General features: G+C 33.9%; 1 protein-coding gene and 1 pseudogene across 1 annotated transcript in view; both read right to left on the bottom strand.

The window, feature by feature from the left end:
* OSMR (oncostatin M receptor) overlaps positions 1-26,728 on the bottom strand; it is a 67,940-nt gene that overhangs the window by 14,892 nt on the left and 26,320 nt on the right. The window contains exons 4-11 of the mRNA XM_074282622.1: positions 21,108-21,279; positions 18,993-19,268; positions 15,333-15,465; positions 14,192-14,343; positions 11,189-11,331; positions 10,576-10,717; positions 6,847-6,923; positions 3,104-3,326 (exon numbers count right to left, since the gene is read on the bottom strand). Coding sequence (XP_074138723.1) covers positions 3,104-3,326; positions 6,847-6,923; positions 10,576-10,717; positions 11,189-11,331; positions 14,192-14,343; positions 15,333-15,465; positions 18,993-19,268; positions 21,108-21,279 — 1,318 coding nt within the window. The remainder of the gene's footprint in view (positions 1-3,103; positions 3,327-6,846; positions 6,924-10,575; positions 10,718-11,188; positions 11,332-14,191; positions 14,344-15,332; positions 15,466-18,992; positions 19,269-21,107; positions 21,280-26,728) is intronic.
* Positions 17,952-18,419, bottom strand: LOC141551226 (small ubiquitin-related modifier 2 pseudogene; annotated as a pseudogene).

Genomic DNA, 26,728 nt, shown 5'->3' on the forward strand with positions numbered 1-26,728 from the left:
CCTCTACCAATCTTCATATTTCATACACACACACACACACACACACACACACACACACACATATATATGTACTTAATAAATATTGACTGACTAATAGAAGATCACTTAACCTCTCTGGGTCTTGTGTGTAAAACCTCCCTTCTCTCTTTCCTTTCTCCTTCCTCTCTTTCTCCTTCTTCTTCTTCATGATTGATTTGCCGAGGGTTGCCGAGAGCCAATAAGTGTTAAGTGTTTGAGGCTAAATTTGAACTCAGGACCTCTTAACTCCAGGGCCAGTGTTCTATTTAGTTGACTCCAACAAGATTAGTTCAAGGATCCTTCTGGTATAAATATATAAATTTATAACCCTCACAGTTACCTCAGGATAGCAGTGAAGGAGAGGATGAGGTATTCTGGACCATGGTTTAAAATACAAGAATATAGACTTTGGGGGTGAGAACATACCTGCCAGAGAGATTTGCTAATCCGATCGGGAGGGGCTTCAAACTGAAAGGGGAAAGTTACCAAGCCAGGTAGGAAAGGCATGACATGGAAAGAAGAACAACAGCTATATCTGGTTATTCACAAAAGACAACTAGGAAGAAGGACAGAAATGATATTTATGGCAACAGATATCTATATGCCATCTTACAAATTAATGTATAGGTAGTACGGTGAATTAGAGACTACTGTGATATGTCTATATTTGAAGCTATATGTTTATATATGAAGATTATAAATGTATACAGATAGTGAGCTAGCAGTTATATAAAACTTTTATGTACCAGGCACTGTGCTAAGTATTTTACAAATATTATCCCATTTGACCCTCTCAACAACCCTTCCTAACTCTAATTAACTAACTCTTATTTTTTATTGGAGAAAAATTGACAAATATCAGTTAAGTGACTTGCTCAAGATCACACAGCTAAAAAGCACCCAAGGCTGGATTTAATAGCTCTAAAACTTCAAAGAACCAGAAGGCATCTTTATAACCCCTTAGTTATAATGTAATAAACAATGAGGCACTGACGGGCTCAGTCATTTGAACACATGTAATATTTCTTGCTATTGCTAATCCAAAATGTGATGGTTTGGTGAGCTTCCTTCTGACTATGAGTGATTGAGGGACTGGTGTTATGTGATGAGGAAGTTTTATAATTGGGTTTTCTTCAAGCTACAAGGATTGAAGACAGAGCCAGAATTAATTTCCCATTAAAAAAAAATCAACAGTGGGCCCTTTTGAAGGATTAGATTTGTTGTGCTTGGCTCTGAAGACAAAAATCAGAAAATGAAAATTTGATTATTAATTATAACATATCTATTGAGATTTTGGGCATAAGAAACCCAATTGATAAACTAGGGAGATAGAAAGATTAAAAAAAACCAAAAAACAACAATCAAACAACAGACTTTAGAATCTATCAAAGAATTGTTGTAACTATCTCTTCACACTGTCATTTAGGGCCAGGTAGATTCCATTTGACCAAAGCAAGGCTAATGTTCTCTCTTTCAGGAAATGTTCAGGCTATGCATGTTTACTCTTTTTTCTGCTCCTAACCCTCCTAATCCTTTGGACTTTTTTCCTCCTAAATCCATAGTCTTCATATCATGGTGAGGTCTCTTCCCCTAGACTCCTCCTTCTGATTGATAAGTTCTTTCTTGCCCAGAATCATCATTTCAGAAAACACTAGACCAACCATGTTTCTAGACTTCTCCATTTCACTTGTATATGAACCTTCCCCTTCCCAGATCTCTTTTATGTATTGTCTTTCATCATTATAAGTTCCTTAAAAGTAAGGTCTTTTTTCCACCCTTGTATTTGTAAGCTATTTTAAAGTACAGTTCCTGGCACTTTGTAATCACCCAATAAATGCTTAATTTTTCTACTTTATTGTCATCTGCTGAGAAGTGAAGAACAGAAGATACTTTCCTTATTTTCTACCTACTATTGCTGAGAAGAGAAGTATTTTGTCGAAGGCACAGAAATGAGGAGGATTTTGTCAAACCATAAGGTAAGGGCCACTACCTTTTCCTAAAAGAATATATTCTAGTATTATAATACTATTTCAGCAAAATATATCACCTAAGTTTGAAACTGGAAGTGGCAGACACTACAGCAGCTATTAAGGAACAGCCCAAATTTAGAATATCAGAGAAATAGCCCAGTGGATCAATTTGTAAGTTAAGTCCAGCTCAACAGTGGAACTATCTGTTTCATGCTGAAACCACACCCACTGAGGAACTTTTATGGACAGTTCCCAAGATCAAAAGTGGATACTGAAGTTTACAATTTCATAATTTTAAATTATGCTGGGTAGATATATTTCTTACATATGTGCTTTACTATGCTGATGTTTTTAATGTGTCCCCACTCTCCCCAAGGACACTAAGTCACAGATGGAAAAATGGGACTGGGGTTATAGGCACAAGATTATATAAATGTTATGTCTTTTCATTTTCAACAAATGTTTTGATAAAGGTTAATTGAGTACTTATGACTACATTTTTTTAAACAGGAAATATACCACTCTCCAGTGGTATATATATATATATATATATATATATGTATATATAGCTCATGAGCTATAGTATTTGTAGGTATAGTTATCTGCAAGGATCCCAAGGCTAGTGATTTAAAGTTGCCCTCTCCCCCTATTCCAACTTTGATCAGCATGTTTGATGGAGGTTGAAGGGAAAAGAGCTACAGTGAAGTCAGTGATGAAGCCTGATGGTGGTGGGAGGAAGAAGAGGAGGGAGAGTATTGGCAGTAAATATGAGAGTTGCTATACATATTTGTTTGTATATGTATATGTTTTACTAAAGTAAAAATTTTTTGAGGGCAAAGACTTTGTGCTATTACATTCTGGGGCCTTTACACAATGCTCTGTATGGTTTCCAAATGGAATTAAAATTGAACCTGCTATCCATAAAAAGTTCCCCCGAGATAAGAAGCAATTAACAACTTTTTTGTTGTTGTTGTTAGAGAAGCAACTAACAACAGTTTCTTTTACCTCTTAAGTTTGAAAGAACATTTTATGTAAAAATCAAAAGATATTTAGAGATTAGTATCATCATTTCCTGTGAGATATATGTTAGGTTCTTACTATGTTAGGTTACTTACTGTTTTCAGTATCTCCAGAGACCACAATGACCGAAGGGGTAGAAGATCCAATACTATTGAAGGCTGCAACACTAATCTCATAGGACTGTTGGTCAATAATTTTTTCGGTGCTATTACTGTCTGATTCAGAAAAGAAATTTTCCTCCCTATGTACTTCCCCCAGTGTTTTCATAACTATGCTATAATTTTGGATTTTTCCATTAGCTTGAAATGTTGGTAGAGGCTGAAAAGAAATATTGAGAAACATTTTAAAATGGTCTTCACTCTATAGGCCATACCATCTAAATTTTTTTTCCTCCTTAGAGATTTCTAATATTTCCAGATCATATATATACATACATATGTGTGTGATTATGATTTTCATTGATACTTCTGTTTTTATTTTGCATTTGTTTTTGAAACTATCTTCTCCTATCTACCTAGCAAGTATATCTTATAAACAATGTTTTTTTTTAAATAGGGAAAAGAATAAGTATAGCAAAACTAATCAATATATTGACAGAACCTGGCAGTACATGCAATACAATACTCCATATCCATCATTGCCCATCTCTGCAATGAATAAAGTTATATTCTCTCACCTGTATTCCATGGTCTAACTCAGTCATAGTGTTTAATTTTGCTCTTTTGTTGTTCTTTCTATTTACATTGTCATGGTTATTGTGAATATTGAGAGCACAATTTTCTAAACTAATCATAAGTTACTTATTTTGATCTGAGAATGAGCAGTCAAGTAAAAAACAGAACTGGGAGCACTGGACTTGGAATCAAGGAATTATTCTTTTTTCTAGATCAATATAATACTTAATTTTTCTGAATACACTGGAAAACTTTCTGGAAAAACTAGAGACCAGTATGGCAGAAACGAGGTATGGACTAACATCTCATATCATATACCAAAATAAGATCAAAATAGGCATACGATTTATACATATGAAAGGTGACATATAAACAAATCAGAAGAGCATGGAATAGTATACCTGTTAGATTTATGAATAAGATAAGAATTTAGGACCAAATAAGCGATAGATATTATTATGAAATATAAAGGAGAAATTTTGATTATATAAAATTAAAAAGTTTTTGCACAAACAAAACCAAATGTAACCAAAATTGGGAGAGCAGAAAAGTGGGGAAAATTTTTTTGCAGCAAGTATTTCTGATGAAGATCTCATTTTTTAAATTTGTAGAGAACTGAGTCAAATTTATAAGAATACAAATTATTCCCCAGCTGACAAATAGTCAAAAGATATGAACAGGCAGTTTTTGTACAAAGAAATCACAACTATCTATAGTTATATGAAAAAACCTTCTAAAATAACACTTATTAGAGAAATGAAAATTAAAACAACTTTGAAGTACCATTTTATACTTATCAGACTACTATGACAAAAAAGGAAAATAATAAATTTTGGAGAAAATGTTGAGAAAACTGGGACACTAATGCACTGTTGGAGTTGCAAACTGATCCATCCATTCTGGAGTGCAATATGGGAGCTATGTCTAAAGGGCTATAAAACTCTGCATACCCTTTGATACAACAATATCACTGCTAGGTTTAGATCTCAAAGAGATTTTTTTTAAAGGAAAGGATATACTTAAACAAGAGGAGAATGGCTGAACAGACTGTGGTATATGATTGTGATGAAATATTATTGTGCTACAAGAAATGGCAAGAAAAATGATTTTAGAAAAATCTGGAAAGACTTATATGAACTGAAGCAAAGTGAAATGAGCAGAATCAGGAACACATTGTATACAATAACAACAATATTATACTATAAAGAATTGTGAATGAGTTAGCTATACTCAGCAATATAATGATCTAAGACAATCCCAAATGATTCATGTTGAAACAAACTATTTGCCTCCAGAGAAAGAATTGATAGTCTGAATACAGACAAAAATAAACTATTTTCACTTTCTTTCTTTCTTTTTTTATGTTTGAATACAGAAATGTTTCATATAATTGCATAAGTATATCCTATATTAGATTGCTTACTGTCTCAGGGAAGGGGGAGGAGGGAAGAAAGAAGAGAAGAGAAGGATACAATTTGGAATTCAAAACTATTTTTAAAATGTTAAAAATTATTTTAACATGTAATTGGGGAAAGTAAAATATTATTAAAAAGAATAAAGATGGACATTTAGATAATCTTGGATTGGATTTCTCTGTTCCAGATTCATAAAGTATATCTCTTTTCTCATAAAGGATAATCATGAATGAGTTTGAATGAGAGACCCACCTTAAAACTGTCTGACTTATTTTTGCCTTTTCAGCAACATACTGACTTAGCTGTTTGGATTTTTTTGTAAATTCACAATACATTTCGAAAATTCACACAACAATTTGAATACATATTCACTCATTGACAGCCATCCCTGTTTTCAATGAAAGCAATATACATTATTTAAAACAAAAGATAAATAAGGTTTTGCTTTGTTCTCTGTATAATATTCTTCTGATAATTAATCATTATTCTTCTGTGCTATGGACTTATTCTTTTCTATCTTATTCTATCCTTCAACTTGTATTTGGAAGGGGAAAAATGATATTCTGACTCTTACTGATTACTGTTACCCTTTCTAAATGCTCACAAATTCTACTTTTATTTAATTTTGCCAGCATTTAAAATCAAGTTCACTTGCCAATATTGTAAATATTTCTTCCCTTTCTCTCTTTTAAAAACAACAACAACAACATCACCTTTTCCATTCTCTCCCTCTTCCAAGATTTTTCAAAGACTACCAATCATAATTCAACTACCATATCTCCCATTTCTTTCAGAACTCTGGTATGTAGTTTATATGAACTGAATGATTTAAACTCATTGAAAGCAGTTTAGTTATGTCCTCCTATCTCTTCATTTATCTTTCCTTTCTGGTGATCCTCCTTGACAAAGAAATCATTATTGAATGGTTTTGTCTTTTTTCACTGTCTATTATCATTTCATCTACTCTAAACAATAATGTTAACCTTCTTTGATCTTCTTATCCCCAACATATCTTTAAATATCCTGTCCTTACAAATAAAATATAGATATTTAAATCTAAAATCATATTAAAATAAAAAAAAACTTTTAATATGCTGCTTTTAGCAAGGAAATATCATTAATAGGATCACAGATCTAGAGGTGGAGGAGATGTTAGAGATCATCTGGTCCAAAGCCTTCATTTTGTGAATGTGTAACTAAGGCTCACAAAGGAAAAATGAGCTGCCCAAGATCATAAAGGTAGTAAGGAACAGAGCTGAGATTTGACCCCAGGACATCTGTCCCACATTCTGCACTCTTTCCCCTGGATCACAATGAATTGGGAAAATGAAATAATCAAAACTGGGCATCTGGAAGCTTAATCTAGGATGACTTGAAGGAGAGAAATAACTAAGATGAGAGAACTGTTAGGAAACTATTGCAACAGTCCAGGCATATTAGGAGGATTATTAGAGTAGAAGCAGTGAAAATAGTAAGGAGGGAACAAATGTGAGGCATACTGAGGAAACAGAATTTGGTAAGTGATTGAATGTTGCAGGGGTGAAGATGAAGTGGGAAGTCAAAGAAGTCACTGGAGTTACAAACACTTGGGGGGAAATGGGGATGCTTTTAATAACAAATAGGAAGGTTGGGAAAAGGAATGGGTTTTGGGGAGAAATGATGAAATAAATTTCAGATAAGCGAATCTTAGAGTAGTTATGGGGAAGCTATCCAGAAAGCATTTGGAAACCTGAATTCAAAACTACTCACCTTCCAGAATATTTTCACATTATATCCCATTGAAATTGGTTCCACAATTCTCCAGACATCGAGAGCCCCTGAGGGCACTAAAATGAACCAAAGAAAAGGTTTCAGGCCATGCCAAGAACACATAGCAAGACATTCAGGTTGTCTCCAGCTCAGAAAAGAAACTTTTGCCCAACCTCTTACCAACCAATTTCTCTGCTCATCTATGTGTGTCGCTGAACACTGAAGGAGGAAGGGAAAATAAACAACATTCCAAATGAATTCATTAAAATTTATTCTATATAACTATACTATACTATATAACTATATAGTATTGTAACTATACTATATAACTATATAAATTTATACTATATAACCTCAACTGACTTTTGACATTAGGCAATGTCAAAACAATGTAGAGAAAATGACTGTAATGAAATATTAAATGTGCAATGAGAATGAACAAATATATAAAATTCATAGAAACAGGGGAAGATGTGTATCAAGTAAGATAGTGAAATAAGAAGAAATGGGAGAATGGGAGAATATAAATATTTACTATAACAATGAAAATGAAAAAAAATTACTAGAAAAAGATGAACTCTTGAGTGAATGGAAAACCAATAATGGTCCTAGCATCCTAAACACTTCCTTCTCCTCAAAGAGAGGGAGGAGGGCAGAAATATATATATATATATATATTTGTATGAGAAAGGATTCAATTGGAGTAGAGGGAGAAGTGATGGGATAAGAGGGCATATATATCTGGAAAGAGAGTGAGGTAAAAATATTTTTTTTTCTTTAGAAGAAAGTATGTAAACTCCATAATTACAAGTAGGAACTGCTTTGTTGTTGCTTTTATGTTTCTAGAGCCCTGCACAATGCTTTGATCACAGTAGATTCTTAATATTTATTGAATGAAATTACATTTGTTGAATAGGATAATCTACAGAAAGTAAGCCAGATAAATTCCTTTGATTCCAGAATTTCCAAGGGTAGGAAGCCACATTGTTCTTTTGCCTGATTTCTAAAAGTACAAAAGGTACATATTGGCCTGAAAGATGGTGAGCCAGGAGGGGTCAGAGATGAAAAGTCTCCCTCTCTTGTTATCTGAATCCTTGTCCAAATTGCACAAAATTCCCAGTTAAATTGGTATTAAAAAAGAAAAACTAATTTATCTGTGGCTAACCACTTAAAAACATGAGAAATCAATTCTTGTAACCCCAAACAAAACCTTCAATTTGAGTTTCACTTTTGAAGTTATAACCCTCAGAGCATACATCTATAAAGTAACTAGAAACAAAAATGAAATATGTCCATTTAATTTTTTAAAAAAATTCAATGAGAGAAAAAAAGATTCAATTATAAGTTCTTCATTTTGCTTAATACTTTGTAAATGGCTCAATAATCTTTTAATAAAATGATCTCTTGTGTTCCAAATCACTACTGATCAAAGAAATGTAAATTAAGACAACTCTGAGATATCATTACACACCTGCCAGATTGGCTAACATGACAGGAACAAATAATGATGAATGTTGGAGGGAATGTGGGAAAACTGGGACACTAATGCATTGTTGGTGGAGTTGTGAAAGAATCCGGCCATTCTGGAGAGCAATTTGGAACTATGCCCAAAAAGTTATCAAACTGTGAATACCCTTTGACCCAGCAGTGCTACTACTGGGCTTATATTCCAAAGAAATACTAAAGAGGGGAAAGGGACCTGTATGTGCCAAAATGTTTGTGGCAGCTCTTTTTGTAGTGGCTAGAAACTGGAAGATGAATAGATGTCCATCAATTGGAGAATGGTTGGGTAAATTATGGTATATGAAGGTTATGGAATATTATTGTTCTGTAAGAAATGACCAGCAGGATGAATACAGAGAGGCTTGGAGAGACTTACATCAACTGATGCTGTGTGAAATGAGCAGAACCAGAAGATCACTATACACTTCAACAACAATATTGTATGAAGATATATTCTGATGGAAGTGGAAATCTTCAACATAAAGAAGATCCAACTCACTTCCAGTTGATCAATGATGGACAGAAACTACACCTAGGGAAGGAACACTGGGAATTGAATGTAAACTGTTAGCACTACTGTCTATCTACCCAGGTTACTTACACCTTTGGAATTCAATACTTAATATGCAACAAAAAATTGGATTTACACACATATATTATATCTAGGTTATACTGTAACACATGTAAAATGTATGGGATTGCCTGTCCTCTAGGGGAGGGAGTAGAAGGAAGAAGGGGAAAATTTGGGAAAATGAATACAAGGGATAATGTTATTAAAAAATTACTCATGCATATATACTGTCAAAAATTTTATAATTATAAAATTAATAAAAAATAAAATGATCTCTTTTTATTATAACTTTTTATTGACAAAACATATGCATGAGTAATTTTTCAATAATGACCCTTACAAAAAGTTCTGTTCCAACTTTTCCCTTCCTTCTCATCATCCCCTCCCCTAGATGGCAGGTAGTCTCATACATATTAAATATGTTAAAATATATGCTAATACATATTTATACAGTTATCTTGCTGCACAAGAAAAATTGGGTTTAGAAAGAATGTAAAAATAACCTGGGAAGAAAAACAAAAATGCAAGCCAACAATAACAGAAAGAGTGTAAATGCTACGTTGTGGTCCACACTCATTTCCCAGTGTTCTTTTGCTGGGTGTAGCTAGTTCTGTTCATTACTGATCAATTGGAACTGATTTGGATCCTCTCATAAAGTGATATCCTGTGCAGAAAATCAAGAGATCTATCAGCCTGAAAAAATATTTTTTTTTCTGTCAATGTTTCTAATACATGGCACTAGGAGAAAGGATTTTCAAGATTTGCTTCTCCTTTAGGGTACAGACTAAGCTGCATGACCTTAAGTAAATCACTAATTACTTTTTCTAAGCCACATATGTAAAATGGTAATACTCTGCCTTATCTGAGAGGCTAAGATCAAGATCAAGCTCTAAAATCTTTGATTCTATGATTATTTTGGGTAGAATGTCATGCTGCTTCTCTCTGTTATAAGGAAAAAGTTTTGTAAGCTTCAAAATATTATATAAAGATGAATTAATAATTCACTTTGCATAATGCCTAGAGAACCATCCACAGAGCCAAGGCCGGCCTGACACATGCTGACTATGTGACCCAGGTTATGATTCAACTTCTCACAGCCACAGGCATCTTTCCGCAACAGAAAGTGGCAGAGACAGATGGATAGGCACAACCACAGAGAGACATAAAGACAGAGAGAGCTTGAGGAAGAGAGGGTGAGGAAGGAGAGAGGGAGACAGGAAGGATGGAGAGAAAGAGGGAAGGAGAGAGAGAAGGAGGGAGACATTAAAAAAGACAGAGAGGGGAGGAGGACAGAGAGAGACATAGAGTGCGAACATATTACATATTGGTAAAGATTTGAAGAGAAAGATCATACAGTTCACTTTGCTATCCCCATTTTCAATAGCTCTGAATTAATAGATCTGAATTGATTGAAGAGATTTTCTTATTGGGAGATTCCAATGGAATTACAGGTCCATACAATAACACCTTCCTCCCCCCTCCAAGTTTAAAAAATTATGTATTTGATACAGGAAATGTTTCTAGAAATATGTCAACTAGAACACAAAACCCTGATGATTTCCTCTCATTATTTAAGTTTTAGGTAGTACCATGAGCTTGCAGACAAGTCTCAACCAACAAATGTCTTGGAGTTGCATGCTATGGATCAAACTTACCAACTTCTTTTGTGATGAAGTTTTTGCTTTTCCACTCACTCCATTTCCAAAAGTGGTTGGCAGTGCAGCAACGTACTCTTGTTGAATATGCTGTATAAGGTCGTAGTTCTCTTAAAGTGAATTGAGAGTTGGAAGTGTTGTACTGGAGAATCAAAGAAGAAATGATAAACAGAACTTCTGTGATAAATATTCAGCTTCCCACAGCCACAGGCATCATCATTATTATAATAGAAAGCTTCCAGATGTCATCTTGGAGTGAGTTTCCCCTTCACCTTGTCTTCACCATCTCCCAAAGTTTCCAAAATCTCAATCTTTCCCCCATAGATCAATATCTTGCCCTTTTCATGTGTAAAGAAATGAAGTGTCTTTTATTCCCTTTGGCCCACAGACATTTTCTGATCCATGACCTTGACACAAAATTCCCAGTTAACTCTGGCCAGACCTATCCTGATTTGAACTGAAATCTCTCAACAATGAGAAATTAATTTCACAGACTTTTCAGTGGAGATCCCAAACAACACATCATATGCCCTTTGATGACAGAAGTCAAAAAGAAAAATCTAATTAACTTTCAACAGTTCAATTCCATAAGCCAAGGACCATTTGTTTTTACCTGTATTACTTTTCCATCATGATAGACTTCAATCTGACACAAAAAACTGAGTCTTTTTTGATTGGGAATAATTTTCCATTTCAGTGTTGCCTCTGTTCCACTTGCATGTTTAATAGATATTTCACCAACAAGCTTTGGTTGAACTGTTAAGAAAGTAAAAAAAAATGAATATAAATAAAAATGTGTTCTTTAAATAAAAAACTCAAATTCTTACTAATTCTGGTAAAAGTAGATTAAACCATTCATTTGTCATAGTGGCTAGAAAGTCATCTTAAGAAAAATCAGAACGAATAGGATCTTGCAGTACCATACTATAGGACAAAGCTGTAATCATCAAAACAATTTGATCCTGGGTAAGAAATAAAGGGACTGAAAGGGACTGATCAGTGGAATATATTAGACATACAATTTTTCAGAAGCAAATAAATGAGCAAAATAAGTTAATGGTGATAAACACAAAGATTTTAACTATTGGGGCAAGAATTCTCTATTCAATAAAAATTCTTGAGAAAACTAGAAAATAATATGACAGAAATTAGATAGAGACCAGTATCTCATATGGAGACCAATATAAGCTCAAAATGGGTAGATGATTTGGACATGAAGGTGACCAATATATTAGATTAGATTAGAGAAACATGAAAAAAAAATTATCTGTCAGATCAATGGAAAGGGGAAGGATTAATGACCAAACAAGAGCTAGAAAGGTTCATGGGAGGCAAAATAGGTAATTTCGATTACATACAATTAGACAGATTTTGCACAAACAAAATCAATGCTGCTAAAAGAAAAGCAGAAAATTTGGATAAAAAAATCTTTACAAGTTTATCTGACAAAGGTTTTATTTATAAAGAACTAAATCAAATTTACAAGAAAAAGAGCCATTCTCTAATTGGATAGTCAAAGGATATAAACAAGCAATTTTCAGAGGAAAAAATTGAAGATATTAATTGCCATATTTAAAAAATCCTCTAAATTATTAATTATAGCTGTTCCTAGCACAAAGTATTCAGCAAATATTTCTTGACTTGACTGACTTAACTTTTGGTTATTTTAGCATAAAAACTAATCAAATATCTCCATCCAAAATAAGAAAATGACACTAGGTATGTAATATCTTCTTTTAGGAAAACATCTTCCCTTCTCCCTAAAAAACATTTTCTATAATAACTATGACATGATTAAGGTACAATGCATATAGGGAAGTCATTTGGCAAATCAAAATAATATGATAACTGAGCAGGAAGAGAAGATTGTAAGTAGGGGAGGATTGTTGCTTCTAATTCTCCAGTGAGAAGAAAATGTTATTAAGTAATGGAGGATTGCTAACATTAAAACTTGATTTAAGAGAAACCTTATCATAGAATCATTCATAGCACTAGAGCTGGAAGACATCTCAAAGATCTAGTTCAAACCTCTTTCTCATTTTACATTTGAGGGAATGAAGAGTAATCCAGAAAAATTAAATGATTTGTCCAGAATCACATAAGAAACAGAACAGAATAGATGAAAAAATAGGTCCTCTTGTTGTGTCCTGTTTTCCAGACCCTCAAGTTGGGATAGCAAAACATACCATCTTAGTGGAGGAGTGATGAGGCAAGACTCCCGAGGATGGTGGAAATATGGAGTCTGTTTATTCCAAGGTCTTACCCTTTAATGTGCCCTAATACCCTCTTATAACCAAGACAACACTGGGCATGAGCTAAGCATATATTGCGTATGTGGAACCACATAAACAACTTGTTATTGTGTGTAATTGCCACCTGGTATCACTTTGACCTGGTATCACTATGCTTCAATCACAACATTTATCACTGCCCCTTGACTTCTCAGGAAGGCCTACAGTCCTTAGGGGAGACTGGGAACTGAACCTGACATTGTTAGCAGGTTCCCTCTGGGCTGAAGAGTCTTATACTTCACCCAGAGTTCCCTCATTGTCTGTGACCCTCTGATGGTAGCGTCAGTGCCTCTTTCGCTGTACCTTAGATCCTGAAGAAATGAATGTGTGTGTGTGTGTGTGTGTGTGTGTATGTAAAGAAATCTATTTGTGAATATAAATGCATGTATATGTGTGTATATGCATGGGTGTGTATATATATACATGTGTGCTTATATGTATTATATGTGTGTCCTGTGTATATGTTTATACATGTGCATATATAGATTTGTGTATATGTGCATGGTACATTGTGTGCAATATGTATATATGTGTGTATTTAAGTGTATTATATATACAGTGTGTATATGTATGTATATATAGGTACATGTGTGCATAAACATGTATTGTGCATATCTATGTATATAGGTATATGACTGTATATGTATGTGTTCATATGTCAGCATCTTTGTTTGTATGTATGTATATATGCCTATATTTAGATATGTGTATGCTTATATATATTATTTATGTGTATATATATATATATATACATATGTAGTATATATATGTATAAGTGTTTATATGTATTACATATATAGATGCCTCTGTGTACATGTGTGCATATGTATTATATGTAATGTGTATAGTTGCATGGCATATATATGTGTGTATAGTTGTGCATCTGTGTATTTTGTAGGTATATGACTATACATGCATATTTCTATATATGTGTACATGTAGATACATGTATATGCACTTGAATATGTATTGTGTATATGTCCATGAATGTATGTGTATAGGAATGTGTATGTATGTGTCTGCATACACATACATGTATTCATAGATATGCCTTGTTTACATGTATGCATTATATGTGTATGTTCATAGGTATATATACTATGCATGCCATTGGGTATTGTACATGTGTATATGTGTGTGCATTGTATACATGTGTGTATTATATGAGTACATGGGTATATGTGTGTGTGAATGTGTATGTATCTATGTATATGTATGTGTTTGTATACAATAAAGTAAGAGTGTGAGCAAGCACATGTTACATGTTGGATAAAGATTTGAAGAGAGAAATTATACAGTTGACTTTGCTGTATTCATATTTTTACCTTGTTGAGTTACATTAAAGAGAATGTCCACTCTTCTTTTTCTTAGTTTATTTTCAGCTGTCAGTGTGAAGTTATACATGTCCTGTATGTCAGAGGTTAGTTGCCAAATACACCAATTTCTATGAACGCAGCTGACTTTTTTCTGGGAAAACCTTTAAAACAAACAAACAAAAAAATAATTACAATAATATAATTTTGGTTGAAGCAGACCTGTTCCTGCCTAAGGAGCACATCCAGAATGTTCCAAATTGAACAAGGGCTGATGTCCAGTTGTTTCCCCACTGAAAATTATGGAGAATAAAAATAAAATTTTAAACAATTTTTGGGTAAATTTTATATTTTTTACAAAAAACCATGATGTCGTACACTAGATAGAGCACTGAGCCTGGAGTCAGGAAGGCCTGGATTTAAATCTCTTAACCTCTGTCTCAGTATCCTCTTCTGTAAAACAAGGATAATAATAGCACTTGGCTGTTGTGAGGATCAAATAAGATCATTGTAAAGCAGCTTATAAATCTTAAAGCATAATAGGAATAATAGTTATTTTACAATAAGGTGCTCCCATTTCTTCTTTGTGGTTTTTTAGAACTTCCATTAATTTCTATTGGCCAAAGAATTTTGTAACTTTCACAAAGATCACCAGACTTGGAATAAGAAGACCTGGATTTGAGTTCCAGATCACACAACTGTGACTTTGGGAAAATGACTTAATTTCTACAATTCTGTTTTTATCATTAGCAAAATGGAGAAGCGTGTGGTACTAATCCCACAAGATTCTTTTGAGAATCAAATGAGACATAATTACAAAGTACTTCATAGATTTTAAAGGGTTCTAGAATTAATTATAAACATCACGCCAGTATAAGAAAAGTGGGAAATTAGGTAGACCCAAGTTGTGAATTAGATTGGATTCTCCCTTGGATTTGCAGCTTTTCTTTATGTTTGGTTGTTGGGCTACATTCGATTTAGCAAAATTTTTAATAAACTTTGCCAGAACAAACCAGTAACCCTTCAGAAGCTGGCAGTTTGGCATATTTGTTTCAGCTTTCTGTAATATCTCAGGGAAGCTTTCAGCTTAACTCTGCATCCTGTATAGGGAAAGCTAGAATACTACCAAACTTCAACCAAAGACATGACTTGCCATTCAAACAAACTGTAGTTGGTTGGAATAAGATCCTCTGGCAATAATATATCTCTTCCTGGATCCCATGTACAGTTCAAGGTCTGTAAATCCCGAGTTTGACAAGAAAAATTCTTGGGCTCTTCTAGTTCTCCTATGAGCACAAACAAAAGCTGTTGATAAAATGAAGTTTAAACACAGGGAATATAAACACTGTGTTAGTAATGATACAGTATCTACAGATCTAGGCACTAAGTTTCCCTGAAATTGAATAACAATAGATCAGCTCCTTGGAATTCAGGGTGATTTGATAGCATTCAGGTCACCTGCCCTTCCAGGTCCAATCGCTATCATATTCCTATAACAATTCTCTGGGTAGAAAATAGGGATGACTATCCTAAGCTGTGACAAGAAGCAATAGAAAGTCACTAGATCTGAAATCATAAGTCCTAGCTCTGTGCTCTCATAGGTACATGCTCATGGGCACATAATTTAATTTCTCTAGCCCTCAGTTTTGTCCTCTGTAAAAGGGAAGATATCATCTGTCCTATCTACCTCATATGAAGTGCAAATGAGATCATACAGGCATTGTATTTGGTAAGTGAATAGTTATTAGGCAATTAATATTATAACAATATATATTTGTGTTGTAGATATATAAGTATATATTAATAAACATATTATATAATTAGTATATAATTATACATTTAATAATAAAAATACTATGTTTTTTTCCTTCCTTTCATTCTCTACCATGACCAAAAAATTCATCGTTAAGTAGCCAGCTCACTGATGACAGATCTCTCTCTATTTGGCTAGGCTGGTTGCCAGAAAGCAGGCATGTTTTTAATCGTTCTAGTATGATGGAATCTAACCTTGGTGAAATCCCAAAACAACACATGCTACCTCCATAAACTATGAAACTTTGAAAGAGAACTTTATGATTCTTCAGTGATTTAATCTATTTCTCTGTCTCTGTCTCTGTCTCTATCTCTGTCTCTCTGTCTCTCTATACATATTTCTATGGACTTCTGTGTATATATATATATATATATGTATTTACACATATACATATGTATATATACACACACACATATATATATATACACATCTGTATTTATGGATATATATGTGTATATATAAAACATGTACATACATATGCACATGAATTGTTAAGAGTCAGAGTGATTTTGTTAAGAGTCTAGGTAATGTCAGTGAGAAACCAAGGACAAAGGACAAATTTGGACTTTACCTTATGTTAGGTTCCCTGGAAATCTAGGTTTTTTTTTCAATTGTGATGGTGAGGCACATTTCCTCACCTGTTCCAGGAAACACATAACCCCAGGGCTGATAACAGTCCCTTATCAGGTGAGGAAGAGTTATAAATGTTGAATGTAGCCCAGCAACCCAACATAAAGCCACATGTGGGTCCTAGGAGATGAAAGTCTTCCAGCATGGAATAGCAGAATGAAGGAACAGAACAATAAAAAATGTGTTAGGATAGCCATGAGCAACAGATGTTAATGATAGATTGATAATATGTCTAAAACCAACACAGAATTTTTTAGTGTGTCTAATAGGAAAGAAACAAATATGAAGTTTGAAATGAAAATTTTCATGGAATATTGTTCAAAATGATGTCAAACCAGTTCATTTCCCTTAGTGTTTTTAAAGTATAAAGGTGTATAAAGGGATGGGACTAGGAAGTAGTACTGGAAAGAGGGGTGGGGGAAGAAGGATTCTGGTCATGGGAGTAGATCAGCAACAGGATAGCAGGAGCATGTCAGACACTCAAGGCAGGGCAGCCAAGGATATACTCTCTTGAGGTTTCCATATACCTCTAGGAACCTTAAGGGAACTAATTCTGTCCAACCAACATTAACCAATCCTATATATCCTCTTATGCCTTCCATAATTCACCAGGGAGTTTCTCAGGGAATTCAGTTTATCTTCCTAGTAATGCTCTTGAGCTTGGGCAGCAGCCAGAGTACTCATGCTATCTACTTCCTAGCTTTGATGTACTTTCTATGAATTCTATTCTTCCAGGAACAGTGGAAGCAGACATAGTGAAAGACAAGAAACTGAGAAAAGATGAGAAAATGTATAAACAGATCAAATATAGAAAGCATTCTCTTTCTTCCTCTCCTTCCAGGAAAGACTCTGAGTAAATTCTGGACCCTCCTCCAAGTCATACCTTCCCAGCCCTCTCATCAAGCTTTGCATATCATATGGTTCTGGGGGAAGATAGTCCTGAAGACCCAACTTCAGCCCCAATTCTTTTACTCATATTGGCTAGTGAAGGTGGGGACAGGATCTTTATTGAAAGGAAAGAATTGGTATAATAACTGAATGATAAAAGAAAAACATTGAAATTATTCATTCAAATAAGGTATGCAAGGATTTTTTTGGTGAGTCTTTTTTGTTGTTGTTAAACAGTGAGAACAAAATAGCTTACTGGAATATAAAGATAAAAGTTGAATGAAAGGGATATTTTCACAGAATCAGTTTGTTTTTCCCTCCCTCTCTCCATTTGATGTTTACCAAAACATACCTTTGGCCATTTAGTTTTTAAAAATATGCATTATGCCTGTGCACATACACCAGTTACTTTACATACAATAAAAGAATAGGGGAAAGGAATCAAAGAAGAGAGAAAACAATACTGCAGGACGTGGATGAACCAAATCTTGGTTTTCTAATTATGAATATATTGTTTTCCTTGGGAGCACAGTTCTGGAGAAGAGTTGAAGGTTGTCTTTTTAGTAAATGCCCCCTGTCTGAAGCTGGAATACATTAATTGTATCTTTATCCTCCATTTCCAATTGTGCAGTTGATTGGTTTCATTGATTGGTTGTGTATCAAATTGGAATTTGATCTTCCTCATTGACAAAACCTGTCATTCACAATAGGTTTTCAGTAATTTACTAAATGGCACGTGTCTCTTAATTTTAAATTGCACATTGATTCAACTTGCCCTGCCATCTTCAAATTAATGTGGTCATTGTTTTCAGTCTTGACTTTTTTCTTAGACTTTTCATTGGTCATGTCAAGTCCAGAAGTATCCTCAGTCACCACTCCACAAAAGAGGCATCAGGATGGATTGCTTCAACTGAAGCAGGAGAAAGAGAAAGAGGAAGATGACGGTAGTGATGGTGTGGAAGAGGAGGAGAAGAACGAAGAAGAGGAAGGGAAGAAGGAGGAGGAAGTAAGCATTTCTTAAGATTAAGTTCACTTAGTTTATTTTCTGTGGGTTTCTATATAAGGATGTTAATGTTTTTATCAGCTAAAGAAAATCATTAAGAATTGGAATGTGGTACCTCTGGACTTTATAACATATTCTGATTTTGCCTTGAAAGCTGGGGAGGGATGGACATACAAGTTTGCTCAACCACGAGTGAGTTCTTCATATGGATGATGTGACATACACATATAATATAGGTGTGTGCATATGTATATACAGATACACACACACATACATGCTTTTCTCTTTGGAAAATAGAGGTAATAAATACATTTCATTAAAAAGAGGCAGATAGGTGGAATAGTAGATAGAGTACCTGCCCTGAAGTCTGGAGGACTGGAGTCAGACACTCAACATGTCCTAGCTTGTGACCCCAGGCAAGTCACTTAACCCCAATTGCCTCAGGAGAAAAAGAAATCAATTAAAGTCTAAGTCCTTACCTGCTATATATAGGACAACTCCTACAATTTCTGATTTGGGAGAATGAAAGTTACAGATGGCATTTGATCCTTGCCTTCTAACAAAGGAAACATTATTCACTTCAAACATTGTCATACGAGGGCTCAGTTTTGTTCCCTGACTTAATTTTCCTTCATATAAAAAGTCTACTTTCTCATTATCTGTCTTGGAAATGCAGCAAAAGGTGACACTGGAATCTTCTTCAACATATATTTTATCAACAGGAAAAATGTGATATTGGCCTGAGGAGTCCTTCCCTACAAGACACAACAAAAAATCAAGTCAGAATTTCATGCACATTTTTGTGTAATAACAATGATAGTCCCACATTTCTTTCTAGAACTCTATACAGATGTTGTCCCCACAACCACCCTGTGGGGTAGGAAGTACAAATTATTACTTCCATTTTCAGTATGAGACTCAGAGAGGAAAAATAACTTGCCCAACATTACCACTAGTAAAATGTCAGAGCCAGGACTCAAACCCAAACCATCTGAGATCCCAAGTCTGGTTTTGATGCTTTAATACATGTCATGGAGATGAGATAGCAAGCAGCACCAAGCATCCAACTATAATCCAGCCTGCCAGAATCCCTGAAGAAATCTGGAGAAGTTGGTGTTCACTATTTTTAAAGGCACATCACTGAAGCAAGAAGAGTTGGATTAAGATAACTTGAAGCTATAGCTGTAGGGGCATTTCAGTACAATACTTTAAAAGAAGTCCCAGTATCCCATAGCTTTAAAATATCAATTTATTTGGGTCAAATAAGTTTAGTATAACTTTTAATAGATGTTTATTTTATCTTTTGTTGTTACATCATCACCTAGATTTCCCACTGTATTCCTCTCCTTTTTCCTTGTCAAAGAACTACACTTTGCAAAAAAGGATTTTTGGGGAAGGAGAAGGAATTAGCAAAATTATTACTTGATGTATCAAAAATGTGATATATATGTAATATATATTCTGTTCTATACCCATGAACAACACACCTCTGCAAAGAAATAGAGGTTGGGAAAAAGACAAATGAAAAACCATAATTTTTTTAAAAAGATTTTGAAACTATATGATCATTCCCCTCATTAATTAAATATTCCTCAAAAAACTACATAGCAACCTAAAACTATCATTTCCTTACTAGTCCAGCTATTTTTTATTTATAAGAAGCAAGTTACTCTTTAGGGGAAAAGATGCTGTTTATTTAAATTGTTTAAAGGGAAAAAAACCTGGAAAACCAAGTTATGAAAGCTATTACATAATTGCATTAATTATACTAGTGCCATTAAAATCACGAAAAAAATCTCAAGTTTCTACTGTGGCTATGAAACTGTGCAGGGCTGGGCTCTAGGAAAGTGAGAATAAAGTTAAGCATGTCTGTGGTTCTAGATAATCAGAAACTGATATCTTCATGCTGCTCAAGCCCTCTCTCCAGCCTGCTCCTGACTAAGTTTCCTGTACTTCTAGACAATTATCCTATTTATCAGAGTTTTTCAAAAACTCCATACACATTGTCCTTTCAATATGTATATGACTGGACTTCTATTCCTTAAAGATCCTATTTTCTGAAATGAGTTCTTTTGATAAACTAATCCTGATGGAGTTTTAGTTCACCTAGAAATAAATTATCATAATCTAAAGAAATGATTTTAATGGTGGGTGAAAATATGAACATAGGTAAGCTTTTGGAGCCTTCTTACTAACAGCACAGAAAGAATAGTAATAATGGCAAAAAAATTAAAACAGAAATATCAAAGCTAACAATCCACTTTATGTGGTACTTTACAGCTTATAAAGTGTTTTACTAACAACTTCATGAGGTAACTGAGGATTAGAGGGCTTAAGTGACTAATTGGGTTCACATTGTACTTTTTATGTTTCCTAAATGTGTGAACTTGGACAAATCAATTACTTTTCCGTTGTCCTCAGTTCCCTTGTCCAAAAAAAAAAAAAAAAAAAAAAAAAAAAAAAAAAAAAAAGAGGTCCCTTCTAGCTCTAAATCTTTGATTCATGGAAACCTCTAGAGTTACTAGTTTGAACACTCATCTGGCAATGGATCATTTAATATCGAGACCATGTTTTAAAAGTCTTTTTCTTCTTACCTTCGGATTTTACCCATGAGCTCCAGGAACTCCAAATCTTAAACTCTGGGAATCTTTCATCATCCACCATACTTCTGATTCTTACAAAATGGGAAGTACATTCTAAAGGCAGTGCCGAATGCCAACACCATTGCAGAGTTTCATTAGGTATCAAAGTTGTGGTATAATTTTTCTGAAAAGTAAAGAAATAGAGAATGAATGTCAAAACCAGTAGACTCCTGAACCAAAGCTAAGCTGGAATAAAAAGATCTATAATGGATGACTAAATACCTTAACTACCACAAAATACTGTTGGATTGGAAAATACATATAAAAGCTTTTGCCGATCATCTTAGCAAATGAAGAGAACTGACTAGCTCCCTTCTTGATTGTGAGGATGAAAAATTCAGAGCTGAGAGAAATAACAAATCCAAGATTGACACTAAGAGGATGTCAGCCAATCCAAGCTATAAGAATATTGTGACAGGTTAAAAAAACAATTTAAGCCATCTCATTCTAAATCCATTCCAATTTGTTAACAATAAGAATCCTGTGGTTGCTGATTGTCTTTCTAACATAGGTATGCTTAAGAATCTAAGAAAGTACTATACAGGACATAGATGTTTGATGAATTTGTGAGAGTTATCATCTCCCAGTACATGAAGTATGAAATTTCATGGTAGGGATCTTTGACAGATTACAGAATAGATCAAGGTATAAGTCATTTCAACAGTACATCTGACACAGCCACATACATATATACACATATACATACATACTGCATATATTCATACACACATTGTTGTCTGAATGTTGTCTTCCTTGTGAGATTATGAGCTACTTAAGAGCTGGGACTACCTTGTGCTAATTTTTTTTTATTCTCATAACTTAGCATAGTAGAGAATAGGCACTATTAGGAATTATTAAACTATATACCCTTTGAGCCAGTGATATTGTTACTAAGTCTACACACCTTTGAGAGTCAAGAGAGAGAGAAAAAAAAGAAGCTTATGTACCAAAATATTTATAGCAGTTCTCACCTCCACCACTACTTAACAACATTTTACTTTTTCCAATTAGTAAAGATATAACTATAGTTTTCAACATCCAATTTTGACTTCCAAATATTTTTCTTTTTCCCTTCCTGACCTCCCCCTCCCCAAGATAGCAAGCAACCTGATATAAGCCATACTGTATACAATCTTTTAAACATATTTCCATATTAGTCATATTGTAAAAAGAAAAATCAGAACAAAAGGGGAAAATAATGAGAAAGAAAAAAAAAACAAAAAAATGATGAAAATAGTATAATCTGCATTTAGTCTCCATATTTCTTTCTCTGGATAAAGATAGCATTTTCCTTTCTAAGTCTATTGGAAATGTTGTGGATCACCGAATTGCTCAGAAGAACTAAGTCTGTCATAGTTGATCACCACATTATCTTGCTGTTACTATGTACAGTGTTTTTTTTTTTCTGGTTCTACTCACCTCACTTAGCATCAGTTCATGTAAGTCTTTCCAGGATTTCTGAAATCAGTCTAGAAGTTCTTTTTTGTAGGGGCAAAGAACAGGAAACTAAGAGGAATGCTCATCAGTTGGGGAATGGCTAAACAAATGGTAGTATAAGAATGTAATAGAATACTTTGGGGCTGCAAGAAATAATAAAAGGAATGGTTTCAGAGAAACCTGGGTGTGAAAAGATAAAAATTTATATTACTAATGATTTTCAATGTATTGATTTTGTAACATAATTGATTTAATGTTATATTAATTTTTATAATTGTTAGTTTCTGCCTAAACTCAGAAATGTCATCTTTCTTAGTCCAAATTTGATTTTAAGTCATGGAAATATGTGTAAAAGATTGTGCATGTATAGCCTACATCAGAAGTCCTAACAAAAATTATAAGAGGAATAGGTCTCATAAAACAATGAACATGTCAGAGAGGAGTGTGATTTGTCACATCTGAATGCCAACCTATTTTTCTTAGTGTAACTGTAAAGTTCCTGTTGTCTCCAGAAACTGCCAATCGTTCTCTGGGAGGAGATCTGCTGTCTCAACTCAATCTCATGGCCAGACTCTGTCCTAAAGTAGACTCCTCTTCCTCTCCAAAAGTATGGGATTGCTAGACTTGCAAATCCAACGGACGTCTTCTCCTTGACCCAATCCAGAACTGACTTTCCAGACTCTAACTTCTTCTTTTATCCTCCCAGAGAATGGGCATGGAATAACTCAGGGGCTTGTGGGAGGAATACTTCAACCAATGAACTTGCTCCTCTTAAACATGTAAGCTCCTTCCCAGAAGTTCAAATGGGGTAAAACTCCCCTTAAAGGCCGGAACTAGAGAATTGTTAAGTACCGACTTAGCACTTAGTAAGAACCTAATATCTCATTATCCCATTAGCACTTAGTAAGAACCTAACATGTAACCAATAATAATGTTTTCCAACTACCCAGACCCTCCCCACTCTCATTCCTATATGTTAATAAAAAGGATCTCCCTGTTCTCACTGGGGCTGCTGGCCATACTGTGATGGCCATTCTGACTCACTTTGCTAACAGTTATAAGTATCACTGTTAATAAATGGATTTTGTTCAGTGTATGTACCTCAATTTAAGTTTATTGGATTTACTTGCCAGAAAAGATTTGTATGAATTGATACAGAATAATATGAGTAGAATCAGGCTAACAATTTATACTACAACAACACCATTGTAAAGACAAACAACCTTGAAAGACTTAAGAATTCTGATCAGTGTAATAGCCAACAGGCATTTTAAAAAACCAACACAAAGCAGGTTACTTGCCTTCTGAAAGATTGATAATAAACTTAAGATTCAGTATGCGACATTTATTTTTGGACATGGACAGTGTAGGAAATAATTTTGCTTGACTATGCATATTTGTTATAAGGGCTTTGTTTTTTATTTCTTTTAAGCTATAGTGGGAAGGATATGAGGAGAAAAAAACAAATATTTGTTAGTTGAAAAATAACATTTTAAAAAGGAATAAAATGAATTAAAAAAACAAAAACAAAAAGAACACTAGCACAGAGATATGACTTTTTCCTGATTTTATCTGCTATCCGTTCATTGCTTCAGAATGGGAGAGAACCCATTAGGGTTATTTGTGGCAGTAGCTGCCTATTTGATCATCCCACAGTGCAAGTGCCTTCCTGTATGGGTAGAACCCCTTAATTGCTGTAAAAGTAATGATTTCATATGGGTCCTGCTTCTCCTAATTTTAATTTACAATTATGTGAATATCAAAGAGTAGGATATTTTAGAAAATAATTGTGGTTGTACTATAATAATAAAGGGTTTTAGATACATTTCATTAAAACTAATGTCTTAGAATGAATCCAAGATATCAAAGTGACAGGATCCAAGGAAGTCAACCTTCATATAAAAAAAAAAAACGCAAAAGAAAATAAAACACAAAAGAATCTGTGACTTTGAAATAAAAGAACTACTAGGATAGAATCTCCTCCATCAATACAGATCACAACTTGTCTATAAGTAAGACCTATTCATACTCAAAGCCTGTTCTCTATCCACAAAGTCATGCTGCTGCCTATGTAGGATACATAGTCTGAAAAATTTGTTTTTGAAAATCAGAATACATGACAACTTCTCTTCATGGAAATAAACTTCGGAAGAATATAGTAATGAGATCTTGTATTAGTCCTGAATTCTCAGCTCTAGAAAACACTCAACAATAATAGCATAATAAATAAAGGATCCTACAATTTAGGAACAAAATCAATAAGCTAAAGAGTTTCTGGGGGGAAAAAAAGCAACCTGAATTGTGAAGGGATTTGAATCCATTTCACATAAAGATTGGTGAGAAGAAACCAGAAACATTTTTTCAGAGGAAAGAAAATTATGGATAGGGGACAAAATAGCCATGTTTAAATATTTGATGGACTGTTCTGCAGAAAAAGGATTTAAGTTTGTTCTGTTTGCTCCCTAGAGCAGACTCAGGAGTGAGGGATGAAAGTTGCAAAGGGAAAAAATTTAGAAATGACCTATGGAAAAACTTTCCAACGGTTAATTTTGTCTAAAAGAGGAATGGAAAGGTAGTGGATTCCATTTTATTAGAGGTTCCTAAGCAGGGGCTATATAACTACTTACTAGATATGTTGTAGTAGAGATTTTTTTTTTTTAGGATTGCAATAGATGGCCACCAAGGCCACTTCCAGCTTTAAAATAATGAGATTTGCTGAAAGTAATAATGTGGAAATGGAAGTATGGAGAGCTTATTGCTATCAAATCAACTATGAAAGTAGAACATTTCTTGTATCACAGCATTGTCTATGTAACTTAGGAAGAATGTTAGAAGACAGCTTGAATTAATCAAATGGATAATCCTGGTTTACTAAATCATTTCTTCCCTTTATTTCAAACAATAAGATAGTTTTTAAAATATTTTTAAATATTTAATGAGAATAATTTAGGTTACTTATATATCTATAAAGGGACAATGACTTAGGCCAGAATTAGATAATAGGAGAAATTGGGCTGGGTCACATCTGGGAAATTGCATAGTGCTTTTTAGCAATCCCAAATCACTCTCTGACATAAAATCTATTTTTTAAAATAAAATCTATTTTAATGCCTATATTTTCCAAGGAATAAATTCAGAAAGTAAACAGGTAAGTGCTTTAGCATCTCATCTAGTAATTTGAAAAAAATTTCTCTGTAGGAGTTGATTCATGATTATTTACTGATGACAAAATAAAGGCTGAGAAAAAAAGCATTCAATTTCTAGGAAATTAAATTTGCCCAAATTTCATCAAAAATCCTTCCTGCACTGAGATTAAGTCAAGATCAAGTGTAGCTCACTTGAAGGAAATATGATAAATAAATTAGGATTTACAAGACAGGTAAATTAAAAGAATTTGCCATAGCACTTCTTTATATGCAAGATTCTTTTATATACCTAAATTATTAAATTCATTAAAATTCAGTTTCAGAATTTCAGAAACTTTTCTGTTGTATTATGATGAATGTATAGAAGTGATGATTTCTGAAGGGCCAGCATGTGGGTTGAGATACTATCCAATTTCACTTAGACCTAAAGTCAGAAGGTGTAAGATTTAATAAGGGCATGTCCAAAGAAGGACCATTAGAATGATGTCCATCACTATGGTGCCAGCTCTAACCCTTCCCCTAGTCTGTATTATTTCAACAGTCTTTTCTTTTCCTGTTCTTTATGTTTTTGGCATTTAACATTGTGCCTGGCACATAATGGATACTTAAATGCATATTGACTTGAATCAATTCAATCAATTTTAAGCCCAGTTAACTGAACTACCACTGAATCTATATCTTTCTTCATTCTCAATAAGATATATAAATTCCTTTCAAATATTTTGCTGAATTTTAGATAAATAAATAATATCTATTGCATCCCCAATTCTGCCAGTTAATTATGCCATAAAAAAGCAAATTAAGTCACAATTTGTTATTAGTACTGACATGCTAGATCTCTGTGATCTCTTCTTCTTCTTCTTCATCTTCTTCTTCTTCTTCTTCTTCTTCTTCTTCTTCTTCTTCTTCTTCTTCTTCTTCTTCTTCTTCTTCTTCTTCTTCTTCTTCTTCTTCTTCTTCTTCTTCTTCTTCTTTTAAATATTCACTACC

The sequence above is a fragment of the Sminthopsis crassicaudata genome, chromosome 1 (assembly GCF_048593235.1).
Source record: "Sminthopsis crassicaudata isolate SCR6 chromosome 1, ASM4859323v1, whole genome shotgun sequence".
Lineage (NCBI taxonomy): Eukaryota > Metazoa > Chordata > Mammalia > Dasyuromorphia > Dasyuridae > Sminthopsis > Sminthopsis crassicaudata.